Source organism: Vipera ursinii (assembly GCF_947247035.1).
Source record: "Vipera ursinii genome assembly, chromosome: Z".
Taxonomy (NCBI): domain Eukaryota; kingdom Metazoa; phylum Chordata; class Lepidosauria; order Squamata; family Viperidae; genus Vipera; species Vipera ursinii.
The window spans coordinates 73546687-73566899 of NC_139517.1; the positions used below are offsets into that span (position 1 = coordinate 73546687).

The 20213-nt window shown below is 37.6% G+C and overlaps 1 protein-coding gene across 1 annotated transcript in view; it reads right to left on the reverse strand.

Moving 5' to 3' along the window:
- The window catches only part of ULK4 (unc-51 like kinase 4), a 179011-nt gene that overhangs the window by 115934 nt on the left and 42864 nt on the right, over positions 1-20213 (reverse strand). The window contains exons 17-18 of the mRNA XM_083379010.1: positions 19027-19105; positions 12314-12421 (exon numbers count right to left, since the gene is read on the reverse strand). Of these exons, the coding sequence (XP_083235136.1) occupies positions 12314-12421; positions 19027-19105 (187 nt within the window). The remainder of the gene's footprint in view (positions 1-12313; positions 12422-19026; positions 19106-20213) is intronic.

Here is a 20213-nt window from a genome sequence, read left to right on the forward strand (position 1 = left end):
GAAATTACGTTGTTGTTGTTGTTGTTGTGTTCGGGAGAAGGGTGGTATAGAAATTAAGTTGTTGTTGTTGTTGTTGTGTTCGGGAGAAGGGTGGTATAGAAATTAAGTTGTTGTTGTTGTTGTTATTATTATTATTATTATAATGAAGGAATTATTTTTCTATGTTCAGTCTAAAATCATATCATAAATCTTTTCATCTTGAATTTGTCTTTCCAAATTACATGGTAAACTTCTCACACATATGTCTACTCCATTTCTTTTTTTTTCTCCCTAACACAACACATTTTTAACCAAGATGCTTATATTCCAACAAAAGTATATGGCATTTTTAAATATGAGTCTATTGAAGACATGTAATATATACAGTTTCTTTCTTCAGTTTAAAAAAATGCTTTTAAAAGGGCTTTTCTTCCAATCAATATGAATTGAAAATAGTTTAATTTCATTCATGTTATTAGCTATCAAATTTATTTACAGAGAAAAAGCAATTGATTGGTTTAGTTTTTTAAAACTTTTTTCCACATTTTTGATCTTTTTCCCATTGTTTGACTGCTGAGAACAGCTCAAGTATTCTGTTTACATGATTGACTGAATATTATTACTACCACAAAGGCCTCGAGATAGAATTCAGTGGTTATTCTATATATGATAATCCAAGAAAAAATATACAGTAAGATGTTAAATGAAAAAAAATCCTAAATATAGTAATGTATATAATTAGCTAAATGATATAATGAGGAATATAGAAAACTCTTAAAAATATTAAAAACTTTGTAAAAACTAGCTGGCTAAATGTTAAATTCTTAAAGAAAACTAAGAGTTCAGTCATATTCTGATTGAAACTTGCAGCTTGTAAGTGTATCTGAAATGTAGTCTGTTTTATTTAGTCTGTATGTAGTCTGAATATCTTTATTTAAATTTCATTTACATTTCTCACTTTATTTTAAAAGTAGTTTTTTTTTTTAAAAAGAACTGCTTTTTTTAAAAAAGGAGTTTCAAATTCACCCCTTGGCACATCAGTATATGCCAGTGCATAGCCACCAGGATATGGCACTGCATGCCAAAACAACTAGACACAGGGACAGATTTTTCCCTTACCATCATTCTGTTGAACAACTAATCCTAACAATGTTGCCCATTGTCCATATTTAAAGTATATTTAAACATTTCCTCTCTTTTTCCTTTCATATGTACTGTTTATTTGTGAATTTGAAGACAAGTTTTATCCTATCAATCACATAAAAAATAACTTTCTTATATATATCCATAGTTTTTAGTTTACACATATTCTGGTTGTTTTAACATACAATCTTTTAGACAATCAATGACCTAATATTTTTTTAATGTTAATTTCCACTAACATTTAAATTTAACGTTTGATATTTATCATTCCCAAAAATTTTAATATATTCCCAATTCATCTATCACCATTCCTCACAAAATCTAATATTCAAAATACACATCCCATTTACTTAACTTCTCACCCTCTATGTCAACAAATTGAGGACACAATATGATATCCTTCCTTTTTGCTAATTTTCAGTTTGGTTTTTTTAAGTAGAGAAGTGAAAGGAAAACAGACCCGGGTCGATAGAGTTGTCCTGAACGAGCCAGGCAGCCTCGTCTCCAAAAAAAGAACTCCCGTGAGCACTGCCCGCTGAACTTTTATTCACCTCCAACATTACAAAAAACTTCATCAGTCTCATACAAAATAGGGTACATAGAAATAATTGGATACATAATAAGGATTACTCAGGTGCCTATGAGATCACACAAAAACAAGGTACCAAAAGATGTATGTGAAAGCTTTATCATAGCGTTTCCCAAACCTCCCACATGCTAGCCTGCCTATGAGCCAGGAGAGTGTGCTCTCACTGAAACAAACAGGGAGGCCCATTAGGGGGGTCTGGAAAAGCTGAAGGGTGAGAAACCAAATTCTTGGCAGACCAAATTCTGGCCGTTCCCACAAGTAGTATTCAAAATTACTTTTTTATTTCAGTATTTAATACTTCCTCTCTTAGTCTTGGCATCTGCTATCGCTTAAACTGATAATTTTCATTTTTAACGGTCCATATTTATTACTTTCAAGAATAAGTTTTTAGCTTATCTACATTATTCACCTTTACATGACCTTTATGCACAAATCAATATTCCAATTAGCTATTAGTATTTATACTGCTAAATTTTAATGACCAAAAATTTTCTTTATCTCAGTTCATAACAATGTCTTGTGTTCAACATGCACATCTTATCTATTTAAGTACATTCTGTTTTAGATTTCAATAAGGTGGTCAAAACTCCATTCTTCTTGAGTCTTATTCTGGCTTTTTTCCTTTGCCAAATCTTCTTCCATGTCCTTGTTTTTGAGTCATCGAACCAATCTCCTTGTAATATCATGTATATTAACTGATGTTGGCAAAACCATCCAGTCGCCATTTTTTTTAAAGGACTTTTAGCCAAGTGGTGTCCTTGTTGTATTTCTTTGGGTTATCCCATATCTTTGTCCAGAACTGTACTGTTTCTTCATTGTCAGGTACTGACTGATTCATTGCAGTCTCTCCATTGATAGATTGGTAGAAACAATTTCTGATTGAATTGAAAACGGAGGTTCTGCCTATAATTTGCAATCTGAGCTTCGTATCTGCTGATCTTCCTGGCTATAGCTGTTATTTGCTGCTTTATTTTTTTCCAGTGCTTGATCTTCCTTGTTTCTAAGTGGTATTTCTTGATTAGGTATTCTTTGGTCTTCTTGTTCTTCAGCTTCTTTTCTTTCATCTGTTCTAGCTTGCTTGCATCTGAACTTAACTTGCTGATCTTATTTTCCAGTCTAACCTACTATTTTTGTGGTGCATTGTTTGGTTTTATTTCTTTGTTGATTTTGCATCCCAGGTATTCAGTTATAACTGCAGCTGTGTTGTACATTAGTTGGTTTGTTTCTTGCAGTGAGTTGGTGCTTATACTTGATACTGCAGTATTTGCATCTTTTAATGCTTGTGCTAGCTGTTTATTTAGAACAAGCTTCAATGCAGGAAGCCTTATTCTGTTGTTTTTGTGCTGTTCTAGATGCTCAGTTATTCTTTGTTTCAAGTCTTTTATTTCTCTAGTTAGAGGGCTTTGTTCTTCCTGAGGAAGAGGTGCCTGGTTTCCAAATGAGAACAGTTGTATATTTCTGCTGGATTCCTTCACTGCCAATTCCCCCTGGCTTGCGTCTACATTCTGAATTACTTCTGGCAAGGCTTTGATTTCTTTGCCCTGGGCCAGTGGCGTAGCGTGGGGGGTGCAGGGGGGGCCGGCTGCACCGGGCGCAACATCTGGGGGGGCGCACTCGCACTGAGCTGCTCAGGGAGCCCCAAGGGCTGCACAGAGTTGGCTTGGCTCCGCTCTCGAGCTGCTCTTTCTTGCAAAGCGAAACGAGTCCGGCAGGTGAGATGGGCGGCCACATAAACTGAATAAAATAAATAGAAGCACCCAACTCTCCGCCCAGGCTCAGGCCAACCGCAAGTGCCCCGCAGGCGCCCCGGCAGGCTTGGCCGAGCGAAGACGGACCCGCCGGCCGGCTGGCCTAGCTTCGTGCGCATGCGTGGCTTTATTTAGCGGGGCTCACGTGTGAGCTTGAATGCAGCAGCTCTTGCAGGTCGGAGCCCCGCCCAGCCGCCCTCGAGAGGGACCCGGAAGCATCCCGCATTGCGCGCGACTCTTCTTGGAAAGTCTACGCCGCTGCGGGGCGCGTCTTTTCGGCGGTGCCATGACGTCAGCGGGTTAGGGGGCGCAAATTGCCCCGGGTGCTGACAACCCACGCTACGCCACTGCCCTGGGCAAACCTTTGCAATTCATCCAATTCTGTTTCTGTGAATACTTTCGTATTATAAATCGGCATTGATCTGCTAGTCTCTGTTCTGTTATTTCTGATTCTGGATGTTGTTCTTTCCAGAACTGATGCATTCGTTTTAGATATCCTCTTTTTGTTGGACTTGATCTGTAATAACAGATCATTATTTCTTTGTTTTCAGTCACTCTGTATTTTCTTCCAGTAGTTCTGGAGCTGCTGGCCCTGGTTGCTCAGCCAACAGTCTTGAGTCCTATAACCCATTTTTCACCAGATATCCAGGAACACCAACATCTAGGCAGACCTTGTTAACCCAGGCGACATTCCAGACGGTATGGCATTCTGAAATTTACGTCTCACCATATTTTTTATGGGAGAGACACTCTTTGTCTGACTCCTCTGATAAGACCTGTCCAGTATGGTTGAACCTCTAGCATAGCTCTCATCTTCCTCAGAGTACACAAGCCCAACAAACACATCAAGGTAGTGCCTCACTGAGGGACACAAGCCCCACAACCACATCAAGGTAGTGCTTGATATATTTATCCATGCTGTATCATCATCATCATCATTATTCTCTACTCTCCCCTTTTATTGGTATCATTATGATTATTATTCCTCTGTTGCTTTGCCTGTATCCTGAGAATTTCTGCACTGGAGAGAAATTCCTTGTGTGCCTACACACACTTGGCCAAATAAAGTATTCTAATTCTAATTCTAAATATTCCTGGTATAGGCACTCCCTCTTGTGGCCAACAAAAATACAAGAAGAAAAGGATGAGAATTTATTTAAATTGCCAATGCATAAGCCAAAGTCAAAGTCCTTCGGGAGAAGGGCGGTATACAAATTAAATTAATAAAATAAACAAACAAATAAATAAATAAATAAATATAATAACGTCCATATTAGACAAATAGGATAGTAATCACAGTTAATTTTCTTCAAATTGGGATAGTTTTCGTTAGTTTTCTTAACCTGAATGTCTTATAGGTTCTCATAAAAGTAGAAAGAAAAAGCATCAATGGGGGGAGGGGGAAATGAAAATTATAAAGTACAATGTTCACTCAAAAATCCTTGCTATATGAATTACATATGTAATTGACACCTTTCTATATCAATTCTATAGGCAGACTTATGTCTTTCAGACTATTTTAAAAACAATTAAGCAGTTCAATAATGAGAAAAAATACAGTTACTTTGGGAAACAAATTAAACTATCTCCTTAGATCTACAAGGAAATAAGAATATAAACAATAAATTAAAATAAGAAAAGTGCAAAAGACTTTTAGTATAAGGAGAAATGAATATTTTTGTTAACCGCCCTGAGTCCTTCGGGAAAGGGCGGTATACAAATCCAATTAAATAAATAAATAAATTTTGCTACTAGAGATTCTCAAACTTTCTTTAATGGAAGCATTAATGTCTTGGATATTTCTTTTTCACAGGGCAAAACTACTAGCTTGCAATCTTATGGCACTTCTTTGAGTTTGCACTGTTTGCACACAGCGATACAATATATTTTTAATTTTTTTATTCAAATTTTAATCAAAGTTTATAATTACCTAGTACCGCCATTCCCAAATAGCTCTTGTTGGCTGATGTTTTCCTGTACTCTGTGATTACATTTTAGAGAGAGATTAAAATCTCCATGAAGTTTTTATAATCCTCTGGGACTGTTCTCTTCAGAACAACACCCAGAGGAGAACTATTCTTCCACTAGGTTCTTGACAACTGATAATCATCTTGAATAATCTGCTTCTATGGGACTTGGACATATGGTTTATATTGGAACATCACATTAGTAAGATTCAAATAATTCATGGACAAATATAAAAAGTAAAAAAAGAATCTTAAGTAGTAGAAATAAATATCCTAGGATCAACATTTTATTTAAAATTATTCCAGTAAGAAATGAAGAAAAATTACTGAATAAGCGACAGAGACAAATAATTTACTTTGATCAAATAAAAGGATTTATTAAATTAAGGATTTAGCAAGTCATAAAAACAATGTGGACTAGCTGAATCAGCTATATTGTTAAATTAGTTGTTTGATTTGGATTATCAATTGGATTATACCCAAAGCAATTATGGTATAAAAAAATGGAAAACTCAGAAACCTAACCAAATTTGAAAATCTTGTAATTCAATATTTAGAAAACCTGCTGTTAGTAAAATTTATAAACTGAACAAATTAAACATACGATTAAATGGATGCATTTAAAAGACAACTAACATACAACAATGGTAATATTAATGAATTATAAATTTTATGCTTACTGTGAATATAACACTCAAAGAAAATTGGCAAAAGATATTTTGGTAAATTGGTACCAGTGTTGATTACCAAAATACATAATACATTTTTTTAAAAAAATGTTAGAAATACAATAATTAGACTGAATCATTTTAATGGAAATGTCACAAATCTTCAGTTTTCCAAAGTGACTTATTACAGAATAAATCAAAATTTAAATACTGCTTCTTTACTGCCAATTATTTTTCTATTAAACAGAACTAAACATTATTTTCCTGTGCAGTATTTAGATTTCACTCTATATGTGCCAATAGCCACTTGAATATTTTAAGATTCTTACTAGAAATTATATATAATTCCTTTCTTTAAAAAATGTGAATTGTTATACTGAATGCTAAACTACAAGAACTTTCTTATCAATTTCAAAATAATTTCTTATTTTGAAAAGGAATCTGATGCTGGAGTCAATTTAACCTGGAAACTATATGTGGACTTTTAACTCTGCACATGGACTTATGCCACATCTGAAATTTGGATTTCTCTTAACGTAAGGCTTTAAAATATTAATTCTTGTCTGACTTGTGAAAACAAGGACATTTTGAGATTAGATAGAAACTCTTATTAATGATTCATTATGGTTGCACATTCTTATTATTTGGCAGTCTTTTTATAATTATTGAATATTTTTTTATTATTATAATAAAATAAAAATAATTGATATTATTTTACATACACAGTACTAATCCAATATTATTTTGAAAATTCTTATTCTATTTTTATAGTTTTTAAACATTTGCACTTTCAAAAATGTGTTAAAATAAAATAGGAGCAGTACTGTTTAGCATCAACCCCCCTAACATTATGAAATAAGTAACTTATATGTATGCATCATCTCTCAAATTTACTTCCTTGGTTGCCTTGAATCTAGTGAAAATATATAGTTCTGCAAGCATTTAAGAGTCCAGGCAACACAGGATTTTATAATCAAAACTACTGGCTATCAATGCAGTACCCAACAAATGTAATATACCCATAGTAATTAATGTCAATCAACAACCAGGCTGCAACATTTTCAAAGAAAGGTCAGGTATAGTGCATTAAGGAGGTGTGAGTAGTGATAAGGGTATGGGGCATGAGTCACTTTAGTCAGACCTTATTCCACAAGGAAGGATGGAGCAAAAATAGGCAAGGGACTGAGAACTCTCCAGTCTCCATCTGCCTAACAAGTACCAGACTTAAGTCCAGAGAGGAACCACAAGTCACTGACTTGCTCTCTCAAAGGCAAAGCAACCCTTTGACAATCACAGAAAACTACACTAACTAACTAGCTTTGTCTTGCTGTGGTTGGTTTTATTCTGCTTTGACTATCTGTATTGTTAAAAGCCATCATGGGACAGTATCGGCATTTCCAATTGGGCCAAGGTGTATATAATCAGCATATTAATGGCATCACCCTGTTGGATATTTGCCTCCAATAGCTTTAGATTAAACAACAGGGGAGAATAGTCTGATCTCTGTAGAATGGTTCTCAGTTGAATAGCTGATGAAGGCTACTGCTAAGCTTGTAAGCCGCCCTGAGTCTTCGGAGAAGGGCGGAATATAAATGGAATTAAAATAAATAAATAAATAAAAATATACACACACACACCCCACACACACATATCTGACTATCACTGATTGGAATAATCTATTAAGATACAACTGGAATTTCTGCAAGATTTTGTTCCCAATTTTCAGTCGCTATAGAAAATCCTTAAAAATACCATGGTTCCTGATACCAGATGTTGCAGAGAACTCATAGGAGTAAAATGGGTACATTTCTCCATCAAGGTCCCGATAGAAATAACAATACTGAACTTTTACAGACACTGCAAAGACTAAAATATCCTAGTACAGTGATGGTGAACCTTTTAGAGACCGAGTGCCCAAAGTGCAACCCAAAACCCACTTACCGTATATACTGGAGTATAAGCCGAATTTTTCAGCCCAGTTTTTGGGCTGAAAAATTCCACTTCGGCTTATACTCCAGTCAACAAAAAAACTTACCGAGGACTTGTGCGCGGCCGAGGCTTTGGTGCTTCCGGGATCGCGCGCACCTCTCCCAAGCCACCGCCATCCGGAGACCTGCCGAAGTTTGGGGAGGTTTGGGGAGGTGCGCGCGCACCTCCCCAAACCTCCCCAAACGTCGGCAGGTCTCCGGACCTCCGCGCCTTGCCTGCCTGCTTCTTTCCGCAGCGGAAAGAAGCAGGCAGGCAGGGCGCGGAGGAACGGAGACCTGCCGACGTTTGGGGAGGTTTGGGCGCCTCCCCAAACCTCCCCAAACGTTGGCAGGTCTCCGTTCCTCCGCGCAGACCTGCCGACGTTTGGGGAGGTTTGGGCGCCTCCCCAAACGTCGGCAGGTCTCCGTTCCTCCGCGCAGACCTGCCGACGTTTGGGGAGGTTTGGGCGCCTCCCCAGACCTCCCCAAACGTCGGCAGGACTCCGTTCCTCCTGCCGACGTTTGGGGAGGTTTGGGTGCCTCCCCAAACCTCCCCAAACGTCGGCAGGTCTCCGTTCCTCCTGCCGACGTTTGGGGAGGTTTGGGCGCCTCCCCAAATGTCGGCAGGTCTCCGTTCCTCCGCGCAGACCTGCCGACGTTTGGGGAGGTTTGGGCGCCTCCCCAAACCTCCCCAAATGTCGGCAGGTCTCCGTTCCTCCTGCCGACGTTTGGGGAGGTTTGGGCGCCTCCCCAAACCTCCCCAAACGTCGGCAGGTCTCCGTTCCTCCTGCTGACGTTTGGGGAGGTTTGGGCGCCTCCCCAAACGTCGGCAGGTCTCCGTTCCTCCGCGCAGACCTGCCGACATTTGGGGAGGTTTGGGCGCCTCCCCAAACCTCCCCAAACGTCGGCAGGTCTCCGTTCCTCCGCGCAGACCTGCCGACGTTTGGGCGCCTCCCCAAACGTCGGCAGGTCTCCGTTCCTCCGCGCAGACCTGCCGACGTTTGGGGAGGTTTGGGCGCCTCCCCAAACGTCGGCAGGTCTCCGTTCCTCCTGCCGACGTTTGGGGAGGTTTGGGCGCCTCCCCAAACGTCGGCAGGTCTCCGTTCCTCCGCGCAGACCTGCCGACGTTTGGGGAGGTTTGGGCGCCTCCCCAAACCTCCCCAAACGTCGGCAGGTCTCCGTTCCTCCTGCCGACGTTTGGGGAGGTTTGGGCGCCTCCCCAAACCTCCCCAAACGTCGGCAGGACTCCGTTCCTCCTGCCGACGTTTGGGGAGGTTTGGGTGCCTCCCCAAACGTCGGCAGGTCTCCGTTCCTCCTGCCGACGTTTGGGGAGGTTTGGGCGCCTCCCCAAATGTCGGCAGGTCTCCGTTCCTCCGCGCAGACCTGCCGACATTTGGGGAGGTTTGGGCGCCTCCCCAAACCTCCCCAAACGTCGGCAGGAGGAACGGAGACCTGCCGAGGTTTGGGGAGGCGCCCAAACCTCCCCAAACGTTGGCAGGAGGAACGGAGACCTGCCGACGTTTGGGGAGGTTTGGGGAGGTGACCAAACCTCCCCAAACGTTGGCAGGTCTCCGTTCCTCCGCGTCCTGCCTGCCTGCTTCTTTCCGCTGCGGAAAGAAGCAGGCAGGCAGGGCGCGGAGGTCCGGAGACCTGCCGACGTTTGGGGAGGTTTGGGGAGGTGCGCGCGCACCTCCCCAAACTTCGGCAGGTCTCCGGACGGCGGCGGCTTGGGAGAGGTGCGCGCGATCCTGGAAGCACCGAAGCCTCGGCCGCGCGCAATTCCTCGGTAAGCTCCGGGCGGTCACTTGCTTCGCGTCTCCTGAGGGAAGGGGGGGCGACTGGAGCGGGCATGTTTCCTCGCCTGCTGGGTGCCGCGATTTGCCCGGGGAACGCGCGGGCCCCGAATGGCAGCGTGGAGCGAGGAAGCGGACAGCCAGGGCTTCCCCGAGAGCCGCGGCCACACAGGGTATTCCTGTGTATTCAGGCTTGCAAAATGGCGGATCGAGCCTCTGCTGGCGGCAGAGGCTTGCAGAACGGCGGATCGGCTTATACTCGAGTCAATAACTTTTTCCAGTTTTGGGGGGTGAAATTGGGGGTCTCGGCTTATACTCGAGTCGGCTTATACTCAAGTATATACGGTATGTATCATTGGGTGCCAGGTGGGTGCGGCCTATTGGGTGGGTGTGGCCCATTGGGTGGGTGTGGCTGTGGTGGTAACGGCAGACTGGATAGGACTAAAAAGTTCAATCAATCAATTCCAACTTTGCAAGATCTTTTTTCTGAAATTGATTGATTGAACCTTTTTTTTTTGCACATGGCATCGGAGGCCTAAAGTGAAAAGGTTTTATAAAACCCAGTTGAAGGCCTAGGACTGGGGTGACGGCACATGTGCCCACAGAGAGGGCTCTGTGTGCCACCCGTGGCACGCGTGCCATAGGTTCGCCACCACGGTCCTAGTATATGATATTCTAGAAGTCATTATTTTTCCATATTCATTTGAAACTGAGAACTTGACCAGGCAAAAGGGGAGCAATTTTTGTAGTGCTCCTGGGAAATTGCCAAGATGCAACATAATTAACTCATATTTAGAAAGATTTTTTCTTCTGCACCAACTAAACTCTAGCTACATTTCTCCCCTTTCAACTATTTTTAGTTGCTAAGATCTTTTCAAGGCTAGTATTACTGACTAATTAGGATGAAGAATGAGAAAAATCAACTAAGTATGCGCCCAAAGAACTCCAAGCCCCAATACGTAATGGGCTTTAAACAATCTTGCTCCTATTGAAACTGTTTTAACACTTTTAACATACTGAGTACGAATGGGCTGAATCAACTTCAGAAGCAAGTGCATACAGTTGAGCTTTTACACTTGTCGTCCACAATAAAATAACTGTTTTCTTACCAACAGAGACAAGTATTTATAACAATCTCTATGAAGAAACATTCCTTGAGAAACAAGATTATATTTCACTGGGTCAGTTACTTATAAGTTAACCCATCAAACTGTATGGTCCAGATCACAAAAGAAAGTTATTGGCTACATTTAGGCAACTATTTGTGCCAAGAATGCTTCTGAGGATGGGGAAATTCCTTGCTAACATTTATGGTCACTGTATGTTTAAAGATACTTCTCTGAGACATTTATTAGGGGACAAACTACTAGATTCTTGAAGAATTTTAAAAATGGGAAATGAAGCAGTCTTAAAACAGATAATTCTAAAGGAAATTCCTCTAATGCAACTTATTAATGCCATCCCAGAGTTATTCCATACCTTTAGCCAATCTACCATTACTAAAGCCCCTGTAATGACATCTGAAAGTACTGTCATCTGGCTAAATCTGAATTAAGTCATAATAGTCAACGTGAACAAAGAGATGGAATTTATTATAATTCATGATAGACCTACCTTGCAGGTGAAAAAGCATATACAGGTGTCCATCTCTAATATAATACAAAAATTGCCTTATTTCCAATTTGATGATGGTGAACTTGGATTGTGTACATACCTCTCAAAACACTGATTGGCACTCCAGCTGAATCTCCTTTATTAGTTCTGTATCCTCCTAAGCATAGTAAGAACTACAATATCCTCAGTTTATGAAACATCCATGATTTCCAGTAAAACCATTTAATTTCCAAGCACATCCAAGTTTGAAATCTCAATCTCTAGCACAAGAATTAATAGAAACCTGTATTCCTAATTAGGTTGTTGCAGTTCCTCTTCAGAAAATGTCTGAAATTACTTTCACAGATAACCATACTATCTTGGTCTATTAATCCAACAACAGAGGTTTCTATGCCCTTTTTAAAAAAAGACCCTACATGATGGCATGAATTAGTATTTTGTGTCCATTTCTTAATCAATTCTGATCAATGTCTTGTGGACAAAACAATTTCTGCAGATTTAGCCTTAGACGTCAGTTGCTCAATTGAGACACCTGCTCTGTCCACAATAAAAGGTACAATTTTGAAAACTCTTTGAGAATTAATACAGAATTTACTTATGGACGTGGATCATAACTGGTTAGGCAGTTAAATCCAAGACTCTTCTTTAGTAACCTATGTTAAGTAGCAGTTCAAATTCACTTGTACAATCTTGATGAATTTTTAAAATGTTTACATTTCCTCTCTTTAAATTATGTACACTTGAAATTGAAATGTATTCTTTTAAGAACCCCAGGATTAATGTATAAAATGAATAGAGTAGCCTTTGTTAAAATAAATAGAAGATTTTAGTAAACTTTATCTTACCTGCTTAGCCACAAGATAAAGCAACTCCCCAAGAGTAGGTAAAAGACACTGTTTTAGTTTGCCATTTCTGAAGTTTTCTCTTATCAGTTCTGTCAAGACAGTGACTGCCTGGAAAAAGCATATTAATTTGGATGAGAACAATAGCTTTTAGTTTTCATAGAAAGAAAGAAAAAAGGAGCTCAGTGATAGAACTAAATTGGAATGCTGTAAGATTCTGAGAATGAAAACAGCAAAAAGCCAGTGAAGAACTGCCTGGGAAAGAAGGTATGACAGGCGGGGGAAATTCACATTCATGTGCCTTGCTAGGCTAGTTATCTTGCCCACCAATTTTCACAATTATTATTGATTTATATAATTTTATTAAGCACTATAAATAAAAAATAAAAAACTAAAAAACAAGAAAAAATAGAAAGTGCAAAAAAGAACAACAGAAATGAAAAAAATAGAGTAAATAAAAAGAAAAGAAAAATACATAAAGAAAATAATTTTCCCCACATAACTAGTACAGGCAATTTTAATAACTAATCACATTTACTTGAATTACAATAAATAATTTCTTCTTTTTCTCTTTCAATTATAAAGTAAATTTTTTAAGTCAACTGGTTCAAACTTGGTCATCAAAAGTACATTAAGGGTTCCAAGAGATAACATTTCAATGTTGACAAATAAATTAACTTTATATTCCTTCTTTTTACTTCTTTTAATATGGATCTTTAATCCCTTTAAATAATGACCTGATTTCATTTTTTCCCCACAAAATTCTTCAAAATTTTAACATCCCTTTTATAAATCAATACAGGAAAATTATCTCCAGGTCACTCTTGTTTATTTGCATATCTCTTTCAATTATTAAGACATCAACCAGTTTCATTTGTATATCCAGTGTAGCACCTTTTTCCACATCATTCTTGTTACCTGCCATTTTTAAATCCACTTTCAAATCAGTCTAGTCTTATCTGGGTAAAGCTCATTCCTTTTCTCTAATATCATTTAAAAACTATCTATAGTGGCAGACACTCTTAAAACTAACGTATGGAACCATTATTTACAAATATCCTTTAATATATCCAACATTAAAGTTCCATTCTATACTACTAAATCAAATTTTAAGTATTTACCATTAATTGTAATGTTTAGTCTCTTCTGCTTCCCTCTACTGTCCAACCTCTAAATGCTGTCATATAAACTAGATGTATATTATATTAAGGATTCAAAACATCATTTTCCCATAGGAAATACTCATACAGTTAATTCAAAAATCTTATTTCAAATTCATCTGAACCTTAACCCACTTGTAACTTTCCAAAATCAACATTCTAATCACCATTTTGCTGTTTATGAAAAAAACCTTACACTTGTATTTAATATGACACTTGATGTCAGATCCCTCCATTGTATTTCCCTTTGTTTTATTGCTTTGCCTGTGTATTCCTTTTCAGGGTCTGCCATTCTGGTGGTGGTGGGGAATTGCTTGCTTGGGGAATGTATTTGCCTGGCTCTTTGAAATGTACTCCCTTCATGAGAAAGGAATGTGGTCTGAAAACATCTGCCTTATCTCCACTCAATAGAGCCTGGGATCATTGGGAAACAAAACTAAGAGAGACCTTGAGATGGGCGCTAAATCACTAGGTTCCCAAAACAACCTAGCACCTATAGATTGGCTGGATTTTAAATGGATGGTTGGACACTGGGGGGTGGAGACCTGAATGAGCCTTTTAATGTAATTGTTCATGCTCTACTGCTATCACTCTCAATAAAAGTTCCTTTTGAAACAATGCCTGTTTCAAGAGTTCTGCTTTCTTGGGAGACCTAGTTGAGACAGGTCCTTAAATTTGATTTAATTAAGAAAGGATAATATGCTGTTTCAGAACTGAATCTAAGATACTACATGTAGATTTAACTTTAAACTAATAATTTCTTATTCCTGTTTTCTCATATACAACAAACAGAATAGGGAGACCTTCATCTAATTTGCAATAATCAGGATCAAGAAAGCTAAATGTCTACCAATACCTAAGTAGTCTAGAATTTATGCACAACACTGGCTGGGATTTATAAAACATAAGGAAAATTGGGAGGATTTTTATATTGCCCTTGTTTGGTAAAACTATCCAAGATAAATAAGTAAATATAAAAAAATATGTATCAATTTGTCTTTCTGTTATTCTATGTTGTTTCTCTTTTTTTAAAGTAAGCTATGTGTTTATCTTGTTCAGATTTTTTTTTAATTTTAAAAATGGACTTAGGAAAATTTAGGCTGGTGTAGAGAAAATGTTTCAAAGACACTATCTATAATTTCTCCGTATTTTATGGTGGCCATTAGTAACAACCCAGTGAGAGGAGCTTCCTAGATTAATAAAAATCTGGAAAGTATGTACTCCCCTAAGAATGGCCATGGATAGGCAGACTGTTCCACAATATGTTTAAGAATAACCATTCCATAACAAAAGATGGCAGGGAAAGTTTGAATAAAAGATCTCAGATATTGGCCAAATATGTAACATATCAATTCTATTGGATATTTTACACAAACACAAACACACACACACACAATTAATACATGTTCTAATAACTAATTGATATACATATGTCCATGTAGCAAACAATTTAGAAAACTTTTCATACTATAACACATCATTAAGCATGTTAGAGTACTGTACCTAATAACAGATTATTATGTGAGTGAGCAAACAGAGCAAATAAGAGTTTGGCAAGGTAATTTGGTGGAAGATTTCAAGAGACACTTTTTTTGCCTCTCCCTTCTCTTTTGTTTTCACTTTCTTTCAACCCTGGCTTGCTCCATGCAGAAAGGCAGCTTTCGGTAGCTTGAAGTTAGAGTGAGCAAAGATTAAAGGCCTGTTTGAAAACATAGCTAGGAAGGTTGCCAGAGAAAGTTTCAAACAATATGGACAATAAGGGAAGCATAATTATGCAATTATTGTCTTCCTTCCTGAAGAAAATCCAAAGCACACATACTGCAGGAAGAAAGTGAAACAACTTGAGGACAAAGCTACTGTATAGAAAGTGTCAGAGAAAATTAGAGATTCCTGATCAGGGCAGAGAACTAAAGGCAGCACTAAAGAATAGAAAAATACTCTTCTAATAGTGGAAAATATGAACAACAAAAAAAGAAGATTCAGAGGCATTTGGTCCTTGTGGAACTGGTACCAGATTTTCTTGAAGACAATTAACAGTAATTTCAACAAATCATATCACATAAAATTTTTGTCCTCCTCCCTCCCTTTCTCTTGCTCCATTTTTGCTTTTCTGTATTTATATGTAGTTAGTCAATAATCTCAGATGGTTTTGCAATCTAGCTGAACCTGGATGGGTATAGGTCTGCCCACTCCTACGGTAGACTAATTTCCATGGCTTCAATTTGGCTTGAATTCAAATTTGAATTAAATTTGACCTGCTTTCAGTTTGAGTGGGATGGTATAAGGCATGGGTGTCAAACTTGCCACGTCATGTAACATGTCGCAACGTATCCTGACTTTTTTTGCATTGCTGCAGCTGCGGTGGGCACGGTCTCTGTATGATGTAATCGGCTCGTGGGCCAGCCGTTTGACACCCCTGGTATAAGGTCTCCTGCCTTGAGCAGCAGGTTGGGCAAAAAGACCTTCAAGGTCCTTTCCAACCATATGATTCTATGTTCTAAGAACACTGTAGAAGACACATGAACTCTCTTGGATTAAAGAAACCCAAGAACTAGTTTGACAAAAAAAATAAATATCATGGTAATTTCTTTCTAAGGACAACTGAGGAAACTGTGTAGATTCAAAATAACCTAGTGGGAAAATCTAGTTCTCTTCTGGTTGGTGAAATACAGGATATGACGAAGAGGTTACCAAGACTCTATTGAAACCTATTGACACATATGCTACTACTGTGGGATTTTATTAAAAAGAATAATATGACAGAGAAAAACTATGGATAAAACCTCTCTGCATCAAATAACCATTCTTTCAAAGAGACATGCAATAATAATAATGACTTCATTTATCTTGATATCTTCTAAGAATTTAATTCTGCCAAGAATCAGAGGTCAAACAAATACTTATCTTTTCTTGTTGATGGCTTAATTTGTCAGGAAGGTAAAAGAAAGGAGGAAATCTGTTAAGCTGGATCTAATGATCACCAACAGGAAGGAATTGGTTGAAGAAATGAAGGTGACTAGAACCTTAAAGGAAAGTGTTTTTTTGTCTTTGAATTTGTGATATTCAGAGGAAGAGTAAGAAGAATTAGATGTACAAAACTTCAAAAAAATATAGGTTTTGATCTTTCCTAACTGCTGGATCCTAAAGCAAATATTAAGTTTTTAGGCACAACACTAGGCACAGTACAATGTTGTTGTTGTTGTTAGCTGCGAAGTCGTGTATGACCCATTGATGGACAATACAAATATTATGTTCCTAAGAACAACCCTAGGCACAATAATTTCCTGTTGTCATAATGAATTGGGGGGGGCGGGTTTGGAATAAACGATCTGTCAGATTAGCAAAAGATCGGGCTGGTCTTCCAAACTCCTCCTTCAGTTTCATTAATAAATCAGCTCACATTTTCCTGAGGGGGTAATAATATAATATCAATGTATCATCTTTCCATTCAGACTCCCCTGTTAAGACATCATCAGACTTTTCCAACTTCCTCTATATGAGATTTATATATACTATATCAAAGGCCCCCCCCTTCTTGTGCTAAATGCTTTCCAATTTAACAAATATTTCAATCCATTTCAATTGTATAGAGCAAAAGACTGTCTTTAAGCCCAATTTAAAATTAAACAAAAAGCAAGTTGTGACACAGGAATGGGGGAGCTCAGCTGCATCTTCTAAGATTCCTTCTTGGTTCTGGTAATTAGCTTTTTAATAATAGAGGTTTAGTGCAACCTGTAACACATCTGGGATAATGACTTGCAGATCAATTCCAGACTGGTTTCTTAACTTCCAGCTTGTCTTGATTTTTTTTTCCAAATATGTGTGCCAGCTTCCCATCATTCTTCCACTATTGTGAAACTTTGACAAGGCTTTACTCTTGCCAGGATAGATGATTATCGTCTGCTGTTTTGCTGGGATGCTACAAATATATCCCCTAATATTTATGCATTTGCTCTTGTGGAGATGCCTCAGTAGCTTACTGGAGCCATATGCTCTTTTTCTGGTAACTTTAAAGGAAATACTGCATTATTTTCATCCACCCCATCCTAATAACATTCTCAAGTAGAGAGTATGATTTTTAGCTGACATTTCTTCTGCCCAACCAGGATTCAGCTGCATCTTCCAGGGTTGCTCAAGTTTGCTCTTTTTGTATGTAATATCCACCTTCTGTTGTAACTAAAAATTACATTAATTTCTGCTTTTTACTTTTCATTTTATAATATATTTTTATTTCTATCTTTATACCTGTTATATTTGACTTCCAGACTACGGCCATAGTAATACACATTTGGATTTGATTTGATTATGTGATCATATCTCATGCTGTTAAATTACTTTTTATAATATTAACATTCCTAAGGGTAATTTGTCAATATCTGATTAATCAAATTAAATTAAATAATTAAATAAGAAAACTAATAAAAGAGAAACATTTATTTTTTTACTGATGATGCTTTTTTTACTTTTTTGTCATCAAAGTTTGGTTACTCAAGACTGCTGATACAGTAATCCCAATTGATAAACTACAAATCAGTAAAAAGTGTGTAGCTAATACTTATATGATTAAATGGACTTTTAGAAAATTTACGAAGTGTAAATATAAAATTGCAACAAATTGACACATACATATTCAATATCCTTTTTCATATCAAGTAACATTATATGGATCAAAGAAAAGGAGTAACAAATAACAAATTAAGAAATTAAAGGGATGAGATGGGGGAAGTATAGAAGGAGAAAGATATAGAGAGATATAATGAATAACATTGATGTTCTTCATATTTTTTTGCAATTCCATCTTCATTCATTCCCCCTCTATATGACCAGAATGTCTCAATATGTTTATTTCATACAAGTTACTTTTGGATTCAGATTACTTTTATTCAGCACCTTCCTGCTTTTTACTCTAATTCTTCTTGTATAACCAGTTAAAGACCTCAAATCTACTTATTCAGTATCATTTTATATTTCTTCTGACATACAAAACCTCCTTAAATATAAAGAAGTAAGAAAAAGCACACTTTAGACACAGCCATTTTTACTTCTCTGAACAACATTCATCCATCAGGTCAAATCTACTTTTCTACTAGTAATAGCATGCCTTAAAATGTAGTGAACCTTCTACCAAAGTGTACAAATCTGGTCAATATGGGAAACTGGATTTGTTTAACAATCATGTGATTCACTTAACAACTGCAGTGATTCACCTAACAATCATGCCAAAAATAGGAAAACTGCTCTTAACTCATTTAATAATCTCCTTGATTAACAATGGAATATCTGGTCTCAATTGTGGTCATACATCGAGGATTACCAGGAATAGTCCTCCTACTTTTCCCACAACAACCCTATAAATGGGATGGGCTGAGAGAGAATGAGTGGACCAATGTCAGCTTTTATGCTTAAAACAAGACAGTAACTCACAATCTCCTAGACCAGGACCTTAACCACTACACCAAGCTGGCTCTATGTGCCAATTAGTTCCTTACAGAAAAGAGATATAAATGTAATAACAAATTACCAGATTTAAAATATACAGCAAATTCTGTAAAATACCTCAAGAATTGGAACATTTTCTTTAAGTTCAGATGTATGCAATGCCAGTAAGCCAATTGCTCGGGCTGATCTAGCACGTCTGTAATCAAAAGAGATAAACTTTATGAAACTCACAAACTCATTTAATGCAATACTTAAAATCTACCCAAACCTACATACAAGAATATTTAAGTTCATTATTAAAAACTACTAAATTGTAAATTGAACTTAATTGTATGTTCATATTTTCACTGGATATCTCATCCAAATTATCTTTTAAAATGTATTATTATTAAACCCAAGATTAAATATTTCTTTTAGATCCTTGAAAATTAACATTTCCTGAATATCTGATTTTGAATCTATTATCAGATAAAGAATGCATTTCTTACAAATGTTTTACTACTGCCTCTACTTTAAAATACAAAAGATATACTTCTAGCACCCTATAGATAATTTCTCAGAGAAAAAGAGTAATAGTGTTTTCATTTTTCCCTTTCTTTTGTTCCCACTCCAGATATTAACACATTTCTTCCCTACAGTGGTCATGAATACAATGTCACATTAGCATAAGGTATTAATATAGTCTTATTTTTCTTTCAGCTATATTGCTTTATTTGACTATTTTTAATAAACAATGATATTTTTACAGCCCTTAATACAATTTTTCTAGAAAATTATAGCTCATACAATTCCCAGATGTGATTCTCCTTGTTTACTATCCATTAAGAATATAAGCATCTTCTGAATAAGATCAAGAGCAAATCTATTCTTTGTAGCAAGCTAGCCAGCCAATGCCAAAAGGAAATGGATGCTCAAATTATCTGATCCAAATATCTGCTGTAAGAAATATCCTTTTCCAAAACAGCAAGCTGGAAGACTGTATAGGTAATCCTCAATTTATGAGTAGTCGCATAGCAACCAATCAAAGTTACAATGGCCCTCCTTGGGGTTACTTGCTGCATGGTTCTGAAATTTCAATGGCCAGAGGTGGATAGACTGTCATATGACCACAGTTCAGGCACTCAACCACCAGCCCACAATTACAATCATCTGCAGCATCCCATGATCACGTGATTGCATTTTATAATGTTTTGTTGAAAACCAGCATTTACTTCTGATTTTGGGCAAAACTGTGCCATAGCAAACAACAGGTTTGCTTAACAACCACTGAAAAAAGTCATAAACTTAGTTTGGTCACATTTGTG